Source organism: Plutella xylostella, chromosome 10, assembly GCF_932276165.1.
Source record: "Plutella xylostella chromosome 10, ilPluXylo3.1, whole genome shotgun sequence".
NCBI classification, from domain to species: Eukaryota; Metazoa; Arthropoda; class Insecta; order Lepidoptera; family Plutellidae; genus Plutella; species Plutella xylostella.
The window spans coordinates 5,600,167-5,617,631 of record NC_063990.1 but is presented as its reverse complement, the minus strand read 5'-3'; the positions used below and the strand labels follow the sequence as shown (position 1 = coordinate 5,617,631).

At 36.1% G+C, this 17,465-nt stretch overlaps 3 protein-coding genes across 4 annotated transcripts in view; 1 reads left to right on the top strand and 2 right to left on the bottom strand.

Moving 5' to 3' along the window:
• The window catches only part of LOC105380576 (phosphatase and actin regulator 1), a 68,054-nt gene extending 58,823 nt beyond the window's left edge, over window positions 1-9,231 (bottom strand). The window contains exons 1-3 of one of the 2 annotated variants that reach the window (XM_038118140.2): window positions 8,972-9,231; window positions 3,686-3,787; window positions 1,576-1,605 (exon numbers count right to left, since the gene is read on the bottom strand). In XM_038118140.2, coding sequence (XP_037974068.2) covers window positions 1,576-1,605; window positions 3,686-3,787; window positions 8,972-9,062 — 223 coding nt within the window. In that variant the 5' untranslated portion in view covers window positions 9,063-9,231. The remainder of the gene's footprint in view (window positions 1-1,575; window positions 1,606-3,685; window positions 3,788-8,971) is intronic. The other variant, XM_038118141.2, reaches the window with a different exon arrangement.
• LOC125489086 (F-box only protein 7-like) lies at window positions 6,143-7,398 on the bottom strand. Its single transcript, XM_048623715.1, has one exon. It carries the CDS (start codon window positions 7,065-7,067, stop codon window positions 6,216-6,218), a length of 852 nt encoding a protein of 283 aa, XP_048479672.1. The 5' UTR covers window positions 7,068-7,398; the 3' UTR covers window positions 6,143-6,215.
• A 689-nt stretch (window positions 9,232-9,920) lies between the features above and the next one.
• Window positions 9,921-17,416, top strand: LOC105380575 (ribosomal protein S6 kinase beta-2). Its single transcript, XM_038118192.2, has 10 exons — window positions 9,921-10,236; window positions 10,553-10,593; window positions 10,927-11,188; window positions 11,263-11,396; window positions 11,599-11,790; window positions 12,040-12,130; window positions 12,401-12,643; window positions 15,345-15,452; window positions 15,624-15,829; window positions 17,153-17,416. Coding segments are annotated over exons 1-10 (1,377 nt in total). The 5' UTR covers window positions 9,921-10,137; the 3' UTR covers window positions 17,154-17,416.
• Window positions 17,417-17,465: the final 49 nt, after the last annotated feature.

Genomic DNA, 17,465 nt, shown 5'->3' with positions numbered 1-17,465 from the left:
CCACTAACCTACTGAAAACTATGTTATTTTAAGCAGAGGAGGGACTACAGTACTTTTAAAGGAACCGTCTCATCCATAAATATTTCTAAAAGGATATCCCAATGAACTAATCTTATAAGGTTATGCCAACAAGATACTACGTACCTTAGGTACAAACGTACCTATCTGTTAATAATTTGTAAAGATAATATGAATATTGAGACTGATTATCAAGATTGTGTATACCCAGAGATTGTCTAAGTTTATTGTATACCCAAAACTTCATGGAAAATCTTAGTCTCACTCACTCTTCTCTTCGAATAATAATCATCGTAAGATCGCATTTACTTCATGGTGCTGTATAATTTAATTTAATACATTATCTACGTTAAAAATCTAGGTTTGCAAACGACCGTCATACTGGACTAGAATAGACCCTCTGAAGACACTCAGCAAAATGCTAAGTGGTCTCAAAGCTGGGAGACTAAGAACTCGCTCGGAAGTCACGTAGAATACTCGTACAATGTTCATAAAACTAGAACCAGTGATCGTTGGGAGCGCAGCTGTCGAAGTTCAGGAAGTAAAGGTACTTTGACTGATCACGAGCCATACTTCAACAAGAAGGATGGAAGGTCAAATGCATTTTTCACTAAACATTTTTTCGGTAAACTTTCTTTTGCATACAGATTGTACCCATTCGTCAAACGATCAATTTTAACAATTTAATCGTGATCGTCAGTCGGTAACATGCAAAAATGTGCATTGAAACGTGAAATACCGAATATTTCAATAATATTAATGTCTATAAAATTCTACTTATGTGGGATATGGTGCGATCGCATGTACAAACTACATAGTGCAAGTGATTCAGAGTATGCACGGAATCTGAAGCGCTGAAACTTTCAATCATCGTAAATGAAATACGACGACGTCGTTCGTCGCTTGCCGCGGCTATGAGATATTGACACCTGACAAGTCCAGCGCTCAATGCATGTCCTGTTTCAATACTTCTCATGCGGATTTAATAAATGGCTATTCAAAATGACTGTAGGCCACATTGCTTGCACTGCGTTCACCGTAATAGGGTCAAGAAGGCTAGAGCTTAGGCCACGTTCAGATGACAAGCGCTCAACGCGCGTTTTGTTAACGCGCGTTTACAACTACATACATTTTATTCAGGCTGTACACATGCTAACGCGCGTCACGCGGTTTAAAATGTATGTAGTTGTAAACGCGCGTCATCAAAACGCGCGTTGAGCGCTTGTCATCTGAACGTGGCCTTATGCAAAACTAGACTGATCATATTTACTAAGGGTATTGGTTAGTGGAATTTAAGCAAATTGAAAACTTTATGTGTATCTGGTATAAAATGTAAGGTTAGTTATTAATTATAATTAATATACAACGCTATGAAGCAAGGGGTTTAGTACTAAGGCTATATAATACATTCGATACCCGACAGTACCTATGTTTATTTCAAAGATTCGGTTTTAATATTCCTTCTACCATAATTATGCTAAAGTTATCTAGGTAAGCAGTAAGCTAACTAAATACTAATTCTATTAGTTGTAATGACAAGGAGTCAATAGTACATACATTCACGCGACAGTGACGACCCGTTCACATCTGAAGAAAAGAATGGGAAATTAGAAGATAATCTAACATTGCCACTATAATGATTGTGGTGAATATTTTGCACAATACAAAGTCAAAGTAAAATATTTTTTTGTTCTTGAAAGTAAAATGAAATGCATGGTGCGAAGTTCAGCAAAAGCAGTTGCTGTAGAGAACTCTAAAAATGTTAGTTGTTTGATCGACCACGGTGCAATCACACACAGAACACTGAATAATAGTGTATAGGAGCGTGTAGGCTTCAAGTATTAATAGGTAGACATTGCCCTAGAAAGTAAGCCAGCCATGGGTTTGTGCTGGAGCCCTATGTAGCGTATAATGGACGCGACGAAGCCTTAAATTCAACACCTATCTATAGAATGGCACACTTGTTAAGGTCGCGATTAATTAAAGGGGATGTATTCAGGTTCCTAACAATGTTCCCTTGTTTGTTACGTATTTTTGTGTAGGTAAACTACACAAAAATAATTTAGTAGAATGAACTTTCTCTCGTCTAATGTAAATCGTAAATAATCATGTCTTTGTATAATTTTGAAAATAAATTAGGTAACCTAACCTAGTATGCATAGAAAGAAACAGGGTGCATCTTTTGCAATTCTGCTACTGATCCCTTGAAACAGTCGTTTCGAGTCACCTTCACCACTGCGTAGTGGCTGTGGTTACAATCATACATATTTACATAACATAATATAATGTAAAATATGTCGCTATGAATAAAATATGTAACAACAACAACGGTATAAAACCTAACTTATTTCAAAAAATCCTATTGTACTTAACATAAAATAACCTTTCCATTAAATTGAAAAAAAAGTAACAAACATGGAAAACAGTAAGTCGGAGGATTATCCAAAACATAAAAACCTCAGCAAAATCATCTACATTTAAACAAAAAAATTATGGACGCTTAGATAACGATTCAGTTTCAGCTATAACGTATGCATTGATAAACACCAAGCTCACAATATCGATTAACTTACAAATCTTCGTGCACACGTCTCCCTGACGCCACAACGCCGTTCTCAAATCGTCCGATGATTTAATGTGACAGCTAATCGGAAACGCTTTGCTCTACCCAGAAGGAAACACAATGTCTACTCGAGGCCACTCCACCCTACAAATGGAGGAGCGTTCAGTTCATAAGCACCATTATATCTACTTGAATAAGGTGTTAAAATTAACTGCGAGTCCGCAATCAATTCTGACGGAACGCTTTGTTGAACCGCTCCAACAAACGCATATCAACCCAGCCAGTCGACAACCTTTGCAGTCGATGAATATTGAATGAAGATCAAGTGAAGCTGCACAACGACAACAACACAGCTCACCTGCGCGCTCGGGCCTCGTGTAGACGGGGAAGTCGCCGTCGGAGCGGCTGTGCGTGAGCATGGGTCCGTAGCACCGCCACGGCGGCCGGTCGCGCGGAGCCCGGCGGCCCTCCAGCGCGGCGCTCACCGACACCTCGCCATGACCAGTCCGTGCACCCACCGCCGCCAGCGACCAGCCAGGACTCCCGACGCGGCGCCCGCCGGCCGCGGAGGCTGCGCGGCGCATCTCGCGCGCGCATGTGTCCCCTCACCCTCTCCCTATCTCCGGCCGACGAGCCGCGGCTATCCTGCCCTGCCACTATCTACCTTACTCTATACATACACGTAGACGGCAGCGTAAAAATCCTTTGCATTGATTTGCAAATACCCGACCACATTAGGAAGTGCTTTCTGCTGTACGTTTATACTTTATACCTATATATTTATCATAATTCTTCAAAGATTAATGGTACTTTGTATAGTAATTGAGAAATCGTTTCTATTCAAGTGCGTAGCATTTTATTTATCGTATTATAGTACTCGTACTTTACTACGTTTTGTGTGTTGTTAACTGTTGTTTAAACCTTATAAAATCCTGAATCAAATGTCATAGACTATACATATAATATGTAGAGTCCATCCACCAACCGATGATGTTGTCACTTGATGAAGGCGAATAGACTGAATAGATGTTCCTACCTACATACCTCTATCTATGTATACTATATAATGTACAGACACGACAACGTATAGCAAACAATACTCACTGATATCTCCATTAGCCGTCGACGAGTCGAACGGTATAGAAAGATGTCTACCGCCTTTCCCAACAGGCGGTACTCCTAAATGGTTCCGATTTTGAGTGTCACCTGAAGACAAGTCATATAAAAATGATTAATCTTTTCCTATTCATTCAGTTGTGCTAGGGTTCTTAATTCTATCAGATTTGTAGGCTATGAGGGGGCCATTTAGGTACGGTCAGGTGCAGAGAAACCTGACCCCCCTTTCATAGTAACAATGCTTCTGAGGGGGGTCAGGTTTCTCTGTACCTATAGAAGATGAACAGCCGTTGGCGCCGTTAGTTTTTTTTGCAAAAAACAACAAATATCAATTGCACCAGAATTGAAACCCAACAAATCTGAAGTAGAGAGCTCATTTATTACTTATGTCAGTACTTATGCTTTATATCTCAACCTTTTGTATGTATACTTTTATTTATAACACACATTATGTGTTATGGTTAGTCTATGTTTCTTATGATCCCAGCAACTTAGGTACCCCTTGCTTGTTGAGAATTCTTGATTCTTTTTAAAAGTTGCTTCAGTGGCGGATTTACAAATTTGCCGCCCGTAGGCCATTCAATTTTTGCCGCCCCTACTGACTTCTGAAATTCAATTTGTTAGTTTAATCCCGTTATTAGTATGATTGTGAACTTAATGATGTGGATATTTCTATGTCTATCTGTCACCAACTTCAAATGTTTCATCAAATCTTATTTAAGGTTCCGTACCTCAAAAGGAAAAAAGAAACCCTTATATATAGGATCACTTTGTTGTCCGGCTGTCTTTTTCTCAGAAACGGGTAAAAATATCAAAGCTGACATTTCGCAAAGATATACAAGGTGGGCCAAAAGTAATCACCCCCTATTGGAAATTGCTCTCATTTGTACAAATGGCCGCCAATTTCAAATTTGTTTTGATATTGGTGGACTAGACAAATGCAGAATACAAGTTGACAAGCCATGGAAGCCACACTTCCCAAGAACGCCAAATCATTTTGTATATTCAGTTTTCGGGTCGCCTTTTTTTTCGTTTTATTATATGTCATTTTTCCCTGCAATATCAGACAGTTTTTGTGGGTGTTTTTTCAAGACCCGTGTTAATGTGAATAAGCCCGTGTCTCTGGAAGCCCTTAAGGATAACATTCGACACGAGTGCGAGAATCTCTCGCCCGAAGGTCTCGCTGAATTGATGAGAAATGCAATAAAAGGAGCCCGTAGGGCAATCAATTGTGACGGCGCCCATTTGGCCAATATCATCTTCTAGACTTTACCAATAAAATTTTAAATGTTCAAATAAACATAGTTAATAAAAAAAACAGAATCGAAGTTTTTCATTTAGAAAAAAATTAGAGCCAATCAAGATAGGATGACTTCTTTTGATGTACCTTGTACAAATGTACGGCATCGACAAAAAAAAAACACACACACACACATGTTACCTTCCATACATGTAAAATGGGGATGATTTTTTTCGTTGTTGTAAGGTATTGTACACGTCTTCTCATGCAAACCATTTTTTTATTCAGTGACTGGTTTGCGAATTCAAACTGCGAATTCTTGATAGAGTCAAGACTGTTTGGTCCAAAACTATCACTGATGTACTTAGTACATATGACAAAATTCCACATTATCCACATAACTACCATTACGGCCGTTTCCAGTTTCTCCAAATTCGAAAGTATTCCCGCCGCTTCTTGTCGCGTTTCAGGCTTTTCAGTAAGATCATATTTGATTGATTTCAAAGAATATGCATGCCAAGAATCTCTTTAACTATTACATGCTTCTTTTCTGGCTGACCATAATCTCAAATTCACTCTATTCCGGGTTTTGCCTTTCCCGATTTCACTCATTTATTTAAGCCAGCGTTGTGTCGAGTTTACAAAAAAATCATGTAGCAGCATGAAAAAGCGTCAATCTTGGCTAGTTTGAGGCGTCGTGACATAAGTTATGCATCGCGCTCACTCACATCGCGCAGCCTCAAGAGCGAGCGCGACGACGTAGAACTTTTGTCACGACTTAAATGCGCCCCGTACTAGCCCTTCTGAGCATGATTCAGCAGCCACAGTTGCCACTAAATTCAAAGAATATAGGTACATACTGATTATATGACAGTGCGTTTATTTATTTGTAGATATATTCGTATATTTATATGTAGATTGTGTACACGTAAATTTATATTTAAAAAATCTGTAAAATAAAAAATGCTAAATTTGCCGCCCCTCTAAATCTGCCGCCCTAGGCACTGGCCTTTTTGGCCTATAGGTAAATCCGCCACTGAGTTGCTTGCTTTTATGCTATGTAATGTGAGTGTAAAATGCAATGAAAAAGTTCCACCTGCTATTGACATTCCCTATTATGACACTGGAACATTTTCATGGCTTGTGATCATATAATTTAATTCCTGATAGGTAATTATAAATAATTGCTTTAAAACAACATAAGGTTTAGGAGTATAAAATTGTTTTATTCTTATATAAATACAAACATAAATTTTACAGTACAAAGTATGAACAAAATCAAATTATATCCCAGAATGGATTCTCAATATGAGACATAAAATCTGAATAGTCCATGTGATCATGCAGGGACCCCGCACGGTGCTGTCGAGTTCTCCGAGCTGTGTCCACATCTATCAGATATGTGGTTTTGTACAACTCCATCCAACTTCCATTTGTAGAATTTGTATATTGTTTGTAATCCCTCTTGAATAGTTTATGCCATAAATTCTCACTATCCATGACTGTATGCATAGTTTTACAAGATTTCCTCATTGTTATCACATCATTGATCGGAAGATATAGGAGAATTTTAAACAGGAGATCATCAGGCAATCCTAACAGACTTGCACTGGGGTAGCCACAATAGCTTAATACTCTACTCTTCACAGCTGCCACTACTTTATCATTGACCATGAATGAAAAATGCTTTAGGTCCCGAAATATCATTGGCACAGAAGATGCTTGAGGTGACACTATGTATTTACTTATTGGTAAACAAACACTGTATGTTTCTCCATTAAATACATCTATAGAGGCATTTATCATGACCATGGCACCTAGAGGACTCATTATCACCTTTATGGGAATAGAAGGGACTCCATTCAACATAAATATTGTCTCATAGGTGCCCAGAGGTGATCTCCAACTTCGTATCTTTTTAAAGTCAATACTTTCTATTGGATTTTCTATTTCTACGCCGTTTTCCATAGGTAGAAACCCATTTTCCATCATCAATACTATTATAACCACAAGCAGCAAGTCTTTTTGTAAAGATTCCACAGAATTATTCTCAGACAAAATTCTTTCCACGATTTTTTGTAATGGAAGGGTTACCACTTCAGTAGTGCTTTCTTCCAAAGTTATTTTCATGGTCGAAAATACAAAGCTGTTCTTTTTAACATTTGTTTATAAATACGATTGAGGGAGGATGATACACAAAACAACGAACTTCAAGTGTCAAAATAACAAATGACATTTGATTTCATGCTGTCACTGTCAGTTTGTGTCTATGGTAGAAATATTTTGCCTTAGAATAAGGAGTTGGTTTTCTGAAAATAGGTCCATGTCCAAGGAACATAATACTGTGTTTTACCGATAAACTCATCAACAAACTCATTACTCTTGTATTTAAATTCACTACAGTCCACTCCTAAACAATTATGGACATACTTTTGTATTCATAATAATAATACCCAAAGGGGTAGTCAGAGAGGAGTCACTTTATGGACTCACATACCCTGTTCGCTATTCCACTTTAGTATCTTGTCTAATTATGTATAGTACTTACCTACTTAAATTAATTCAGAAACAGTTTTTTTTTACTTTAGTTTGTTTTTGACAAAGTAAATAATAGATACTCATACATTCAGCACATACATACATGGTACAACACATTTATGAAGTATTATATATTAAGTATTTACCCCTAGCACAAACAAACTGATTATACAAGTCACAGGTGAGTTGCTCTCATAAAGGTATGTCATCAATACAGTAGTTACAGTACACACAAGCTCTTGAGTAAATACTATTAGTAAAATGAATGAATTTGCGCATGTGGACAAAACTCATTCTTTTGCAGACTATATTATATTGGTGAGGTCACTGTTTACCAATGATCCAACATGTAAAAGGGCCCTTAGAGCTGGACCAGAACTAAGAGTCTTTCTAAACAAATATAACAGTAACTTGTATTGAACCTGGAATATTCAGCACACAATTTAGCCTCTCTTCATGTAGGAGTTGTTCTTGTGAAGTCTTTGTATAATACAAACATAAAAATATTATAAGAAAAAATAAAATCACATAAGCATCTAGCTAGATAATCCAACACTATATGTATAAACATATACAAATATACTTACTTAGATTGGGAATAAAATTTATTTAATAAAAATCTATTTTTGAAAATGAACTGATTGTTGGTGACAGGCACTTGTGCTGGACCAAGGCCTGTTACCATGCTAAGAGGATCAGCCAGTGAGATTAGTGGTCATGTCATTTATTAATCATAATGTGCTGGATTATAGCATAAAGTATGGTTGATTCTTCATGATAATATATTTACATCCACCGCTTCTAACTAGATCCATCTTTGCTTTAGTATAAGTAAAACAAGATTCAAGATGGTCAAATCTAGGCCTAATCCTAAACAGGAAACACCCTTAACATGAAAGTTTGTTCAAATTATCCTGTTATAGTCGTCAAAATATAATAGGCCCATTTGGACAGCTACACAAATTTGCTATTTACTCTTGATTTACTTGATGAAATACATAAAAAGACACATAATCTGGCTTATTATTTAACAGCTGAAGAAAAAAAGAACTTTTGAAGCACCAGAAGTTACTTATTGTTTAGATTTTTTATGATTTAGATTTGACACCAGCTGTCATCATATACATTTTCGAGCTGTCCAAACGGGCCTATTATATTTCGACGACTATAGTTTATGAACATGATTCATGTACTCGCAAACAATATTTACAAATAAAATTTATGAAAGAGAATATCAGCTTACTGCAGACTGATACAAATAATAGATAACAATATTTAAATATCACCAGCCTATTTTGGACATAGCAAGGCTAAACCAAACCCAAACAACTTTACTTCGACACATAAAATCAAGACTTATGCACATTTACAAAGCATTACTCATCAATGTAATAGGTATATGTATAGTACGCATGTTTCTATTCATTCAATACTAATTAGGTTAGGTTATTTCATATCTTCCATAATTTATAGGAAATTAGATACATCTAACTTACCCAAATCCCCAGTGCTTGCTTGTTTTCTAAAATTTCTTTGAGAACCTCCGGATTCGGTAGCATTTGAAGAGGTATTGTTGTCACTTGCCATTGAAGTAGCAAAAACTTACTTAGCTTTGATTAAGTTGGTGTTACATTTGATTAGAGAAATAGTCATATTTAACCGTATTAAAAATAATTAAAAGGTGTTTAAATCATTACAAAACTCGTTTTATCCACAAGTAAAATTTGTTGCTGTTTACACCCCCAACGTTTTTTTGTCACCGATTCCGTTCGAAACATCAAAAAATAAATTTAGTGTCAAAATGGTCAATCATAAATTTAATGTTATTTATTTATTAAGGGTATTGTTTTGAGAAATATTGGAGGTAAAGTGTAAAATTGTTTAGAAAACTTATTAATTTTATTTAATTTCTGCATCAATTATAATTATTTTAAATTTACAATTTAAATAGAAGTTTATTGTAAATATTTTTCATATTTTTTGAATGTACGCATATCATGTCACTTGTTGATATGGCTTGAGCATAGCTAACAAAAATAATCTGTGGTACACGTATACGGGTTGCAACTTACAACCTTTTGCTTTGTTTCTTTGTAAAATGTTACAAGTGACTCTGTTATTTATTTAATTTAATTTATTCTGAGGTTTGCTGTACAAAGTCCTTGATTATAGCTAACCTTTTTTTTTGGCGCACTCACTCTTGTAATGACAGCTACTTTCCGTGGTATTGGATGGTGCGGGTGACGACTGTCAGCATGCAACATTACTATTCAATCTCATAAGCAAGCTTTAATGTTTCTAGCTAACATTCACGCATCATCCTATAGCGTGCAATGTAAGCACTTGTTGTAAGTACATTTTAACCTCAGAATAATGTCGGAACCGCGCTTAGATTTTTTACTTTGCTGGCCACACTGGCACACAGAGCAGACGCAATTTTTTTACGTTACGTCAACATGAACGAACGTGCGTGACTGACAGAAGCGTTTGAGATTGCTGTATTTGCTTGAATTTTTTGCAATAAAAGTTGAATTATCCATTATAACTACACATAGCATCTGAATAAAAGTTATTCACTGTTTAAATCACCATTGTTACATATAAAATATCTAAACTTGGTTAGTTTAGATTAAAGTGCATGTGCTGATGTGATTTTCTTGAAATGTCATCTTATATGGCAGATGTTTTTGATTTGGATTTAGAAGTGGATACAGTTACGGTGGTAGATTCTGATGAAGATGATATTATAGAAATTGATGAGGTAATTTTTTGTCACTATCTATTATTCCATAATTCTGGTGATCATGATTTTACCTTGTTTTGCAACTAACCTAATTTTTCTTCCCAGAATAAAGTCAAGGGTGAAATGGTTGCTTTCAAGACCTTTTAAATACCATGTTATATCAATCTTAAAATGTACTAAAATCATTAATTGCTTTTAAATATGTTTTAAAAAAATACATCTTTGTATTTCTATTCCATATCAATTAATTATAAAGTGTCAGTTATTGTATTAAGTTTATTTAGATCTCTTTCTTATAATATTGTTATATCATGTGTTTTATCATTTGTTTTAGGTTGACTATGACCCTGAACTGAATGTGAACACAATAGCTGAGTAAGTATCTCCATTTATCATTTTCATCATAATAGTGCCTCTAGGCCACTTTATCAAATCACTATCTTGCAATATTGAACAGAGAAGTAATATATGTACGTTGATTTTGGTTATTGATTTTTATCATAAAAACATATTTACCTAAATTGAGGTAGTTTTTATCACTCTAATTTACCTGTTAATTATGTAGCATAGGTATGTGATATTATCTGTTATAAATTAACATACATACTTACTGTTTAGTGTGTTTTAAATCATAATAATAATTAGTTAATAATGATTAGTTCAGTTTAGACAGGCATATTTTACATACTTACTGGCTTATTTTTACAGGGCTGAAGGTTCAGAAACCATCCAGCTATGTGAGGACAATGTGAACCCGGGTCTCTGCAAGCGTCTTGGACCTCAAGACTTTGAGCTGCGCAAAGTACTTGGCAAAGGTGGATATGGAAAGGTTTTTCAAGTTCGCAAAATAACTGGGCCTGATGCCGGGGCCCACTTTGCTATGAAAGTGTTGAAAAAGGCTTCCATTGTACGCAACCAAAAAGATACCGCACACACTAAAGCTGAAAGAAACATTTTGGAAGCTGTGAAGGTATAATATTTTCTGATTCTACTTACAAATGAATTGTCTTGTAAAGAAATGTAATATTTTTTTTTTCTTTACAGCATCCATTCATTGTTGAATTAGTATATGCTTTCCAAACAGGTGGAAAGTTATACTTAATTTTGGAATATTTAAGTGGAGGGGAACTATTTATGCACCTTGAGAGAGAGGGTATATTTCTAGAAGATACTGCATGGTTTGTATTTCATTATTTTACTATAACTTACTCATGTATGAATCAAATCAGTTGCTTGTAGTTACAACCAATATATATATAATTGATTAATTATTACCTTACTACTACTGGAAATAAAATGATCTGTTGTATTTCTATGCATAGTATAAATAACAATCGAACATTGAGCTGAGCAATAACTTTTAATTCACTATTGTTTCAGCTTCTACTTATCTGAGATAATACTGGCTTTAGAACATTTGCATAGCTTAGGAATAATTTACCGAGACCTCAAACCTGAAAATGTCCTGCTGGACGCCCAGGGCCATGTCAAACTGACTGACTTTGGGTTGTGCAAGGAGCACATCCAAGAAGGAATCGTTACACACACATTCTGCGGCACTATCGAATACATGTAAGTAAGGAAGAGGAGAAGCCTTTTTTATATTAGGTATAAATGTATGCTAATTTACAGAATATGTAATACTTTTAGCACAAGTTTAAACTTTGTAAGTTAGAAAGATTTTTAAAAATATATATTTTGTTAACCTACAATGCAAACAAACTTTGTGTATAAGACAGTATAATTTATGCCATTCAGAATAGTATTTAAATATTATTCAATATCAACACATATTTCATTCTATACGATTTTTAATACCAGGGCTCCAGAAATTCTAACCAGAAGTGGACATGGAAAAGCTGTAGACTGGTGGAGCCTGGGTGCCTTGATGTATGACATGCTGATTGGTCAGGTAATCACTCTTATTGGTGCAAAAAATACGTATTGTTTTATAACTTCTTTTCGAAAAATGGGGAAGGAAACTCCTTGAGCAGCAAGATACAATAAAACATGCAGTTAATTTGCGACTCACCTCAGAGTACTTACCCCTTTGGGTATTACAGTCCAGTCCAGACCACATAAATGAGTTCCTAAGATAAAACACGCCATCTCAATCATTGCATTTCGCCCACGACTTTTTACCACTAATATCTGTCTCTAATTACTTCAACTACCACTACAGCCACCGTTCACCGGCGACAACCGGACCAAGACCATAGAGAAGATCCTCAAAGGCAAGCTGATGCTACCCGCGTACCTGACGCAGGACGCTCGCGACCTCATCCGCCGCCTCATGAAGCGCTCGGAGACGCAGCGCCTCGGCGCCAGCGGGGCCGCCGCCGTGCGGGGCCACGCCTTCTTTAAGCACGTGCGCTGGGATGAAGTGTTCGCACGGAGGCTGGAACCTCCTATTAAACCTAAATTGGTAGGCTACAAGCTAATAGCGCATTTTTTAGTTACGTGTTTATCATTAGCTGCTTGTGACCGTCTCCTGCTGGACATCAAGGCTCAAGGAGCACTCGGTAGTCTGCCTTCATCATCCTTAACACGTTCACGGACAATTGATGGTTGGAAAATATTTTGATATGACACCTAAAAATCCCATACATTTTATCGTTCCGCCTTGAAACGTATTGCCGTATCTCAACATATTTTATTTACGTAATGTGACAGTTACGGCCATAGACGGTATCGTCTACAAGCGGTCCGCCACATCATGCATATCCAACAATGCGTATAGTGACATCTACGGCTACAGGCGGCAGCCGCCAGTTTTTTTCAAGGACCGAATCATTTTCAAATAGGATTTCCACGTTTTTCAGATACAAAGTTCCACTTTTAGCATGCTATTTACAATAAATAAAGCTGATATAGTAAGATTAAACAAAGGGGTTCCTCAACAAAAGCTAAAATTTTCTAGTTCCTCATTACAGTTATATCTTCGCTATTCTATGTTCCATTTAAGTAATTATAGTATTTGAATCGAATAGGTAGGTATCCTATATGCAAAACAGTATGATATTTATCGATTTATTATTAATTTACCTCGTAATTTGCCACAAAAATTACCAGACTACCACCCGTTCTACACAACATTTCCGCGACGCGCGCGCCGTGACACTAACTTCTGGAAGGTTATTTTTATTTGTAACGGTTACGGCGACAGGCGGTATGTGACTATAAAGTTCACTTATGTGTGTGCAAAAGAAACCCCGACAAGTTCTTTGTTATGACACCTAGAAACAAATGAATAAGCACAATACGACACTAAATCATGCATCTCCTGTTAAGAATACGGAAATGATACGGCTGTTGACGGTTCGTCGGTTTCAATCAATAGAAGTTGGACGGCCACAGGCGCGTAGTCATATTACAAGGATACTTAACCTCTAGAATGCCGTGTGCCAGATCTGTCCCAACCCCCCTTGTCTGCCTAGTGACAGATCTGTCCCAAGAGCACTTCATCGCGATTTTTGTGATTTTAGTTATTAAATACCACGAAATAGAGTATGAAATCACCTGTTATTTATTCTATATGAATGAAACAACCATCGACAACATTCATTGAGTCAAAAACTTCACTTGTTTACTTGTAGCGCGAAATTCAAATTTTGGTACCTTGAACAGTCCTTGTACTCGCGACTGTTGGTAATAAATTCGTGATTTCGTATCGAAAAAACGTCACAAGGAAAGTAAATACTATGTTTTCTTGTTATTTATTCGATTTTGAAGGTATAGTGATAAATCAATATTATAAAAAATTACAAAAAATCGAGTTTTTATCGATCTAAAATTGTACCGGATTATTGCCTGAAGGGTGCGTAACTTTGTAAGCTGTTTTCTAGTCTGTTATGTAAAAACATCAATAAAAAATTTATTTCATTTATAAAGATAATTTTATTGATAATACATATTTATATCGGTTTTTTCAATAAAGAGCCAAAATATTAGGGAATATCAATATTTATCAAGGTGCATCCAAAATTCACACACACACATACGAAAACAAAATGGCCGCCGCTCGTGTATGCACACGAAGTGCGTTGGGTTGATATACAGCGTGTTTTATTTTTTAGGATCTTTTCTCTACTGAACGTGAAGTTTAGGCTCTTTAGAATGCTATCGGTGTATAGATGAGTCTGAGAGGGTGATTACCTGTCCTATTTATATAAATAAATATATGTATTTATATATGTATGTATTTATAGTATGATATTTGTTGGAAGTAGGTTAACAAAAAAGTAAATATGATTCAGTAAGTAACTTACGTTTAAGTTTTTATAATTCAGTATGCTAAAATACGAAAGATTATAAAAATAATTATCATTCATGTTTTATTTCATCAAAAGTGAACACCCTTGATTTGGGACAGATCTGGAACACGGCGCACTGGAGCAAGCTCTTGTCACGCACACATGCACATGTACAGAAAATGGAGTCTTTTGAAATAAAGCAAATTATAATCACTTTTCAAAATATAAATTATGAATCTATTTCCTCTAAAGTTTATATTTTATAGATATCAGTTGATAGCTGTATAATCTCTTCAAGTAATAAATATAAAAAATCCTGGATTGAAACTAAAATTATATTGAAAAAGACGTATTTTTCTGTGATGGGTGCAGTTTCAAGTAAAAATCTGTAATCAATGACCTACAGAAATCAAATAAAACAATTATAACCAATAAAATTCATTGTAGCACGTTCATTACCTATCTGACAATAAATTACAATCAATACATTATTGAGTACCAAACAATAATACCCAAATATTCATATAAATGTGATTCCCGCGCGGGCGCTCTGAACGGTCAAAAAGCGCCGGCAGACGGCAGTTACATGTGTGCGCGGCTGTTCGGCATAGGAAAGGTTAATTACGGCTCTCGACGGATTGTCCGTGAACGTGTTAATTATCATCGAGGTTGTTAGTCTAGTCTAGTACCTAAATTGTTCGTAGTCTCCACACGAGTGTGTGTTTATCATACTGGTCATTACATTTAATTATTTTTAGGAAATAACTAAAATGAATACATGTATCAAAAACCTATGATTTATGATGGGGGCTATAAATTCCATGATGCTTTCATCACCATCACTCAGTAAAACTTGAATTGTTTCTATTACAGTCAAGCGAAGACGACGTTTCCCAGTTCGACACAAGATTCACTCTGCAAACTCCAATCGACTCCCCCGACGAGTCCACCCTCAGCGCCAGCGCCAACATGATGTTCCAGGTAAATATAATCTCTAGTGCCGGCAATTCGCATTTTAAGGTGTTCCGAGGTAAGCCTTGGTATTGGTATGTTATTATGATGTAGGTATAAATTGGTCTGATTATAAAGTTTTGTTTAAATCATATTGGAGGTTAACAGATTCAAGATAGAAGGCTTTTTGCATACTCGCAGGGTTTCACCTACGTAGCGCCATCAGTGATGGACGAGATCCACAAGCCGCGCGTGATCACGGCGCGCTCCCCGCGCCGGCCGCGGCCGCACCACCTGGGCGCCTTCGCCGTGGCGCCCGGCCTCGGCCTCGGGCCCTCCACGCACCAGCACCCGCAGCACTCACACGCTCAAGAAGACCTCATGGACGTGCAAGGTCTACCCATATAGTAAGTTCCTAGCTCGCGATCGACAAGCATAAGACTGAACGTGGCAGTACCCGGCGGAGTTACACTAATCATGTTAGACGACTTCATATTCTATTTAAAGGATAAAATATATTGCTATCAATAACCTGATTGTAAGGAATTGTGATTATGAAGGTTTCTAGATTGATATTCTTATTAGATCATTAATATTAATAATTGAACATTGATATTATGTAGGGTAGAGATTATTTTAGTTTGTTTGTATTTTACTAACACACCTAAGCGATGATTAGTTTGATAATGGCGTTAACTATAATATTTTGATGTTATCTACACTGTCTACACTGAATATGTGTATACTGGAATATTACACTTATGTAGTGTGATACGCGAAATTGTAGAGACTTGTTTACTGAAAGGTTTTTCCAACGGTTTGTTTGCGGGATGAGGTTGCGGTACTGAGCCATATTTTGTCTGGTCCACTCTGGAATTAGTTAGGCAAGATATGGAATACAGATAGCACAGTTTGGTCATTGAAGGGTTGCATCCGCAACATAGTGACTAGGCAAACATAGGTATCCGGCCAACACTTGCAAAGCAGACAACTCCAGTAGGCTTGCGAGAGATCTATGTCCAGGGAAAGACAGACTGTCAATTTTGAATGCTAACATGGTTCTATTTGCTAAGAATTTAGGTGATGATTATTAAATTATTATACTACTTAATAAATAGTGGCTTATAGGTACTACTTATGATTTAACTAAGCCATCAGGATCAATATTAGAAGTACTTAGATTATACTAGTTATAAAAGAAAAATATATTTTGCTTCATTAATGTTGATCTTATGGCACCACTGCCATTAACGTTTAGACTTATTCTTGTTGATCATTAAAATAATGTAAGTCACAACACACAACATTTGTATAAGTGCTAAGGTTTGCAATAATTAGGTAATGTTTTCAGTTGATTGTCATAATTATTGTTACCTTATAAGCAGGGAGATTGGGAGAGGGGACTCACATAAAACTCTTTCAGGGAACTTGTCACCTTATGATTTGGTTCATAGTACAAACAATATCTGCAAATGCCAATTGGAATTAAAGACTATTTTCGTATCAGATCATGTAAAATACTCTATAAATAAGTTATAGCAGTTTTATTAACTATTTTCCAAGCCTGTGCCTGTTGATTACCCCTGTTTGTAGCTATTGTCTAAATATTCATTATTTAACTTTAGGTGTGTGTATTCATCATATTCTTTGTTTGTGTAAGTGATTATCTTGTAAAACTGTATGACTTAATTCTGAAAGCAATGTATTACACTGGTAAATTTTGTTTCCAGGCCTAGACAAATTTACATTAGATGACCACTTATTACTAAGGACTACAATTATGCTGCCGGTAAATTATGGTACTGTTTTATATAATATCAATGTACATTTTATACAAGTTACCGTTTAGTCTAATCTCTTGGTAGCAATTAATCACATAATGATGTAATAAAATGTTCTAACCTGACTATAAATGAGAAAGTAATAAGTAATTTACATAATTATACCTTGTTACCAAGCTTCATGAAATAAAAGGTCATTTTTTATTTTGTAAATCTTGTTTTATTTAATCTCTCTAGTTTTACCAGCAATGCACTTGGGGTT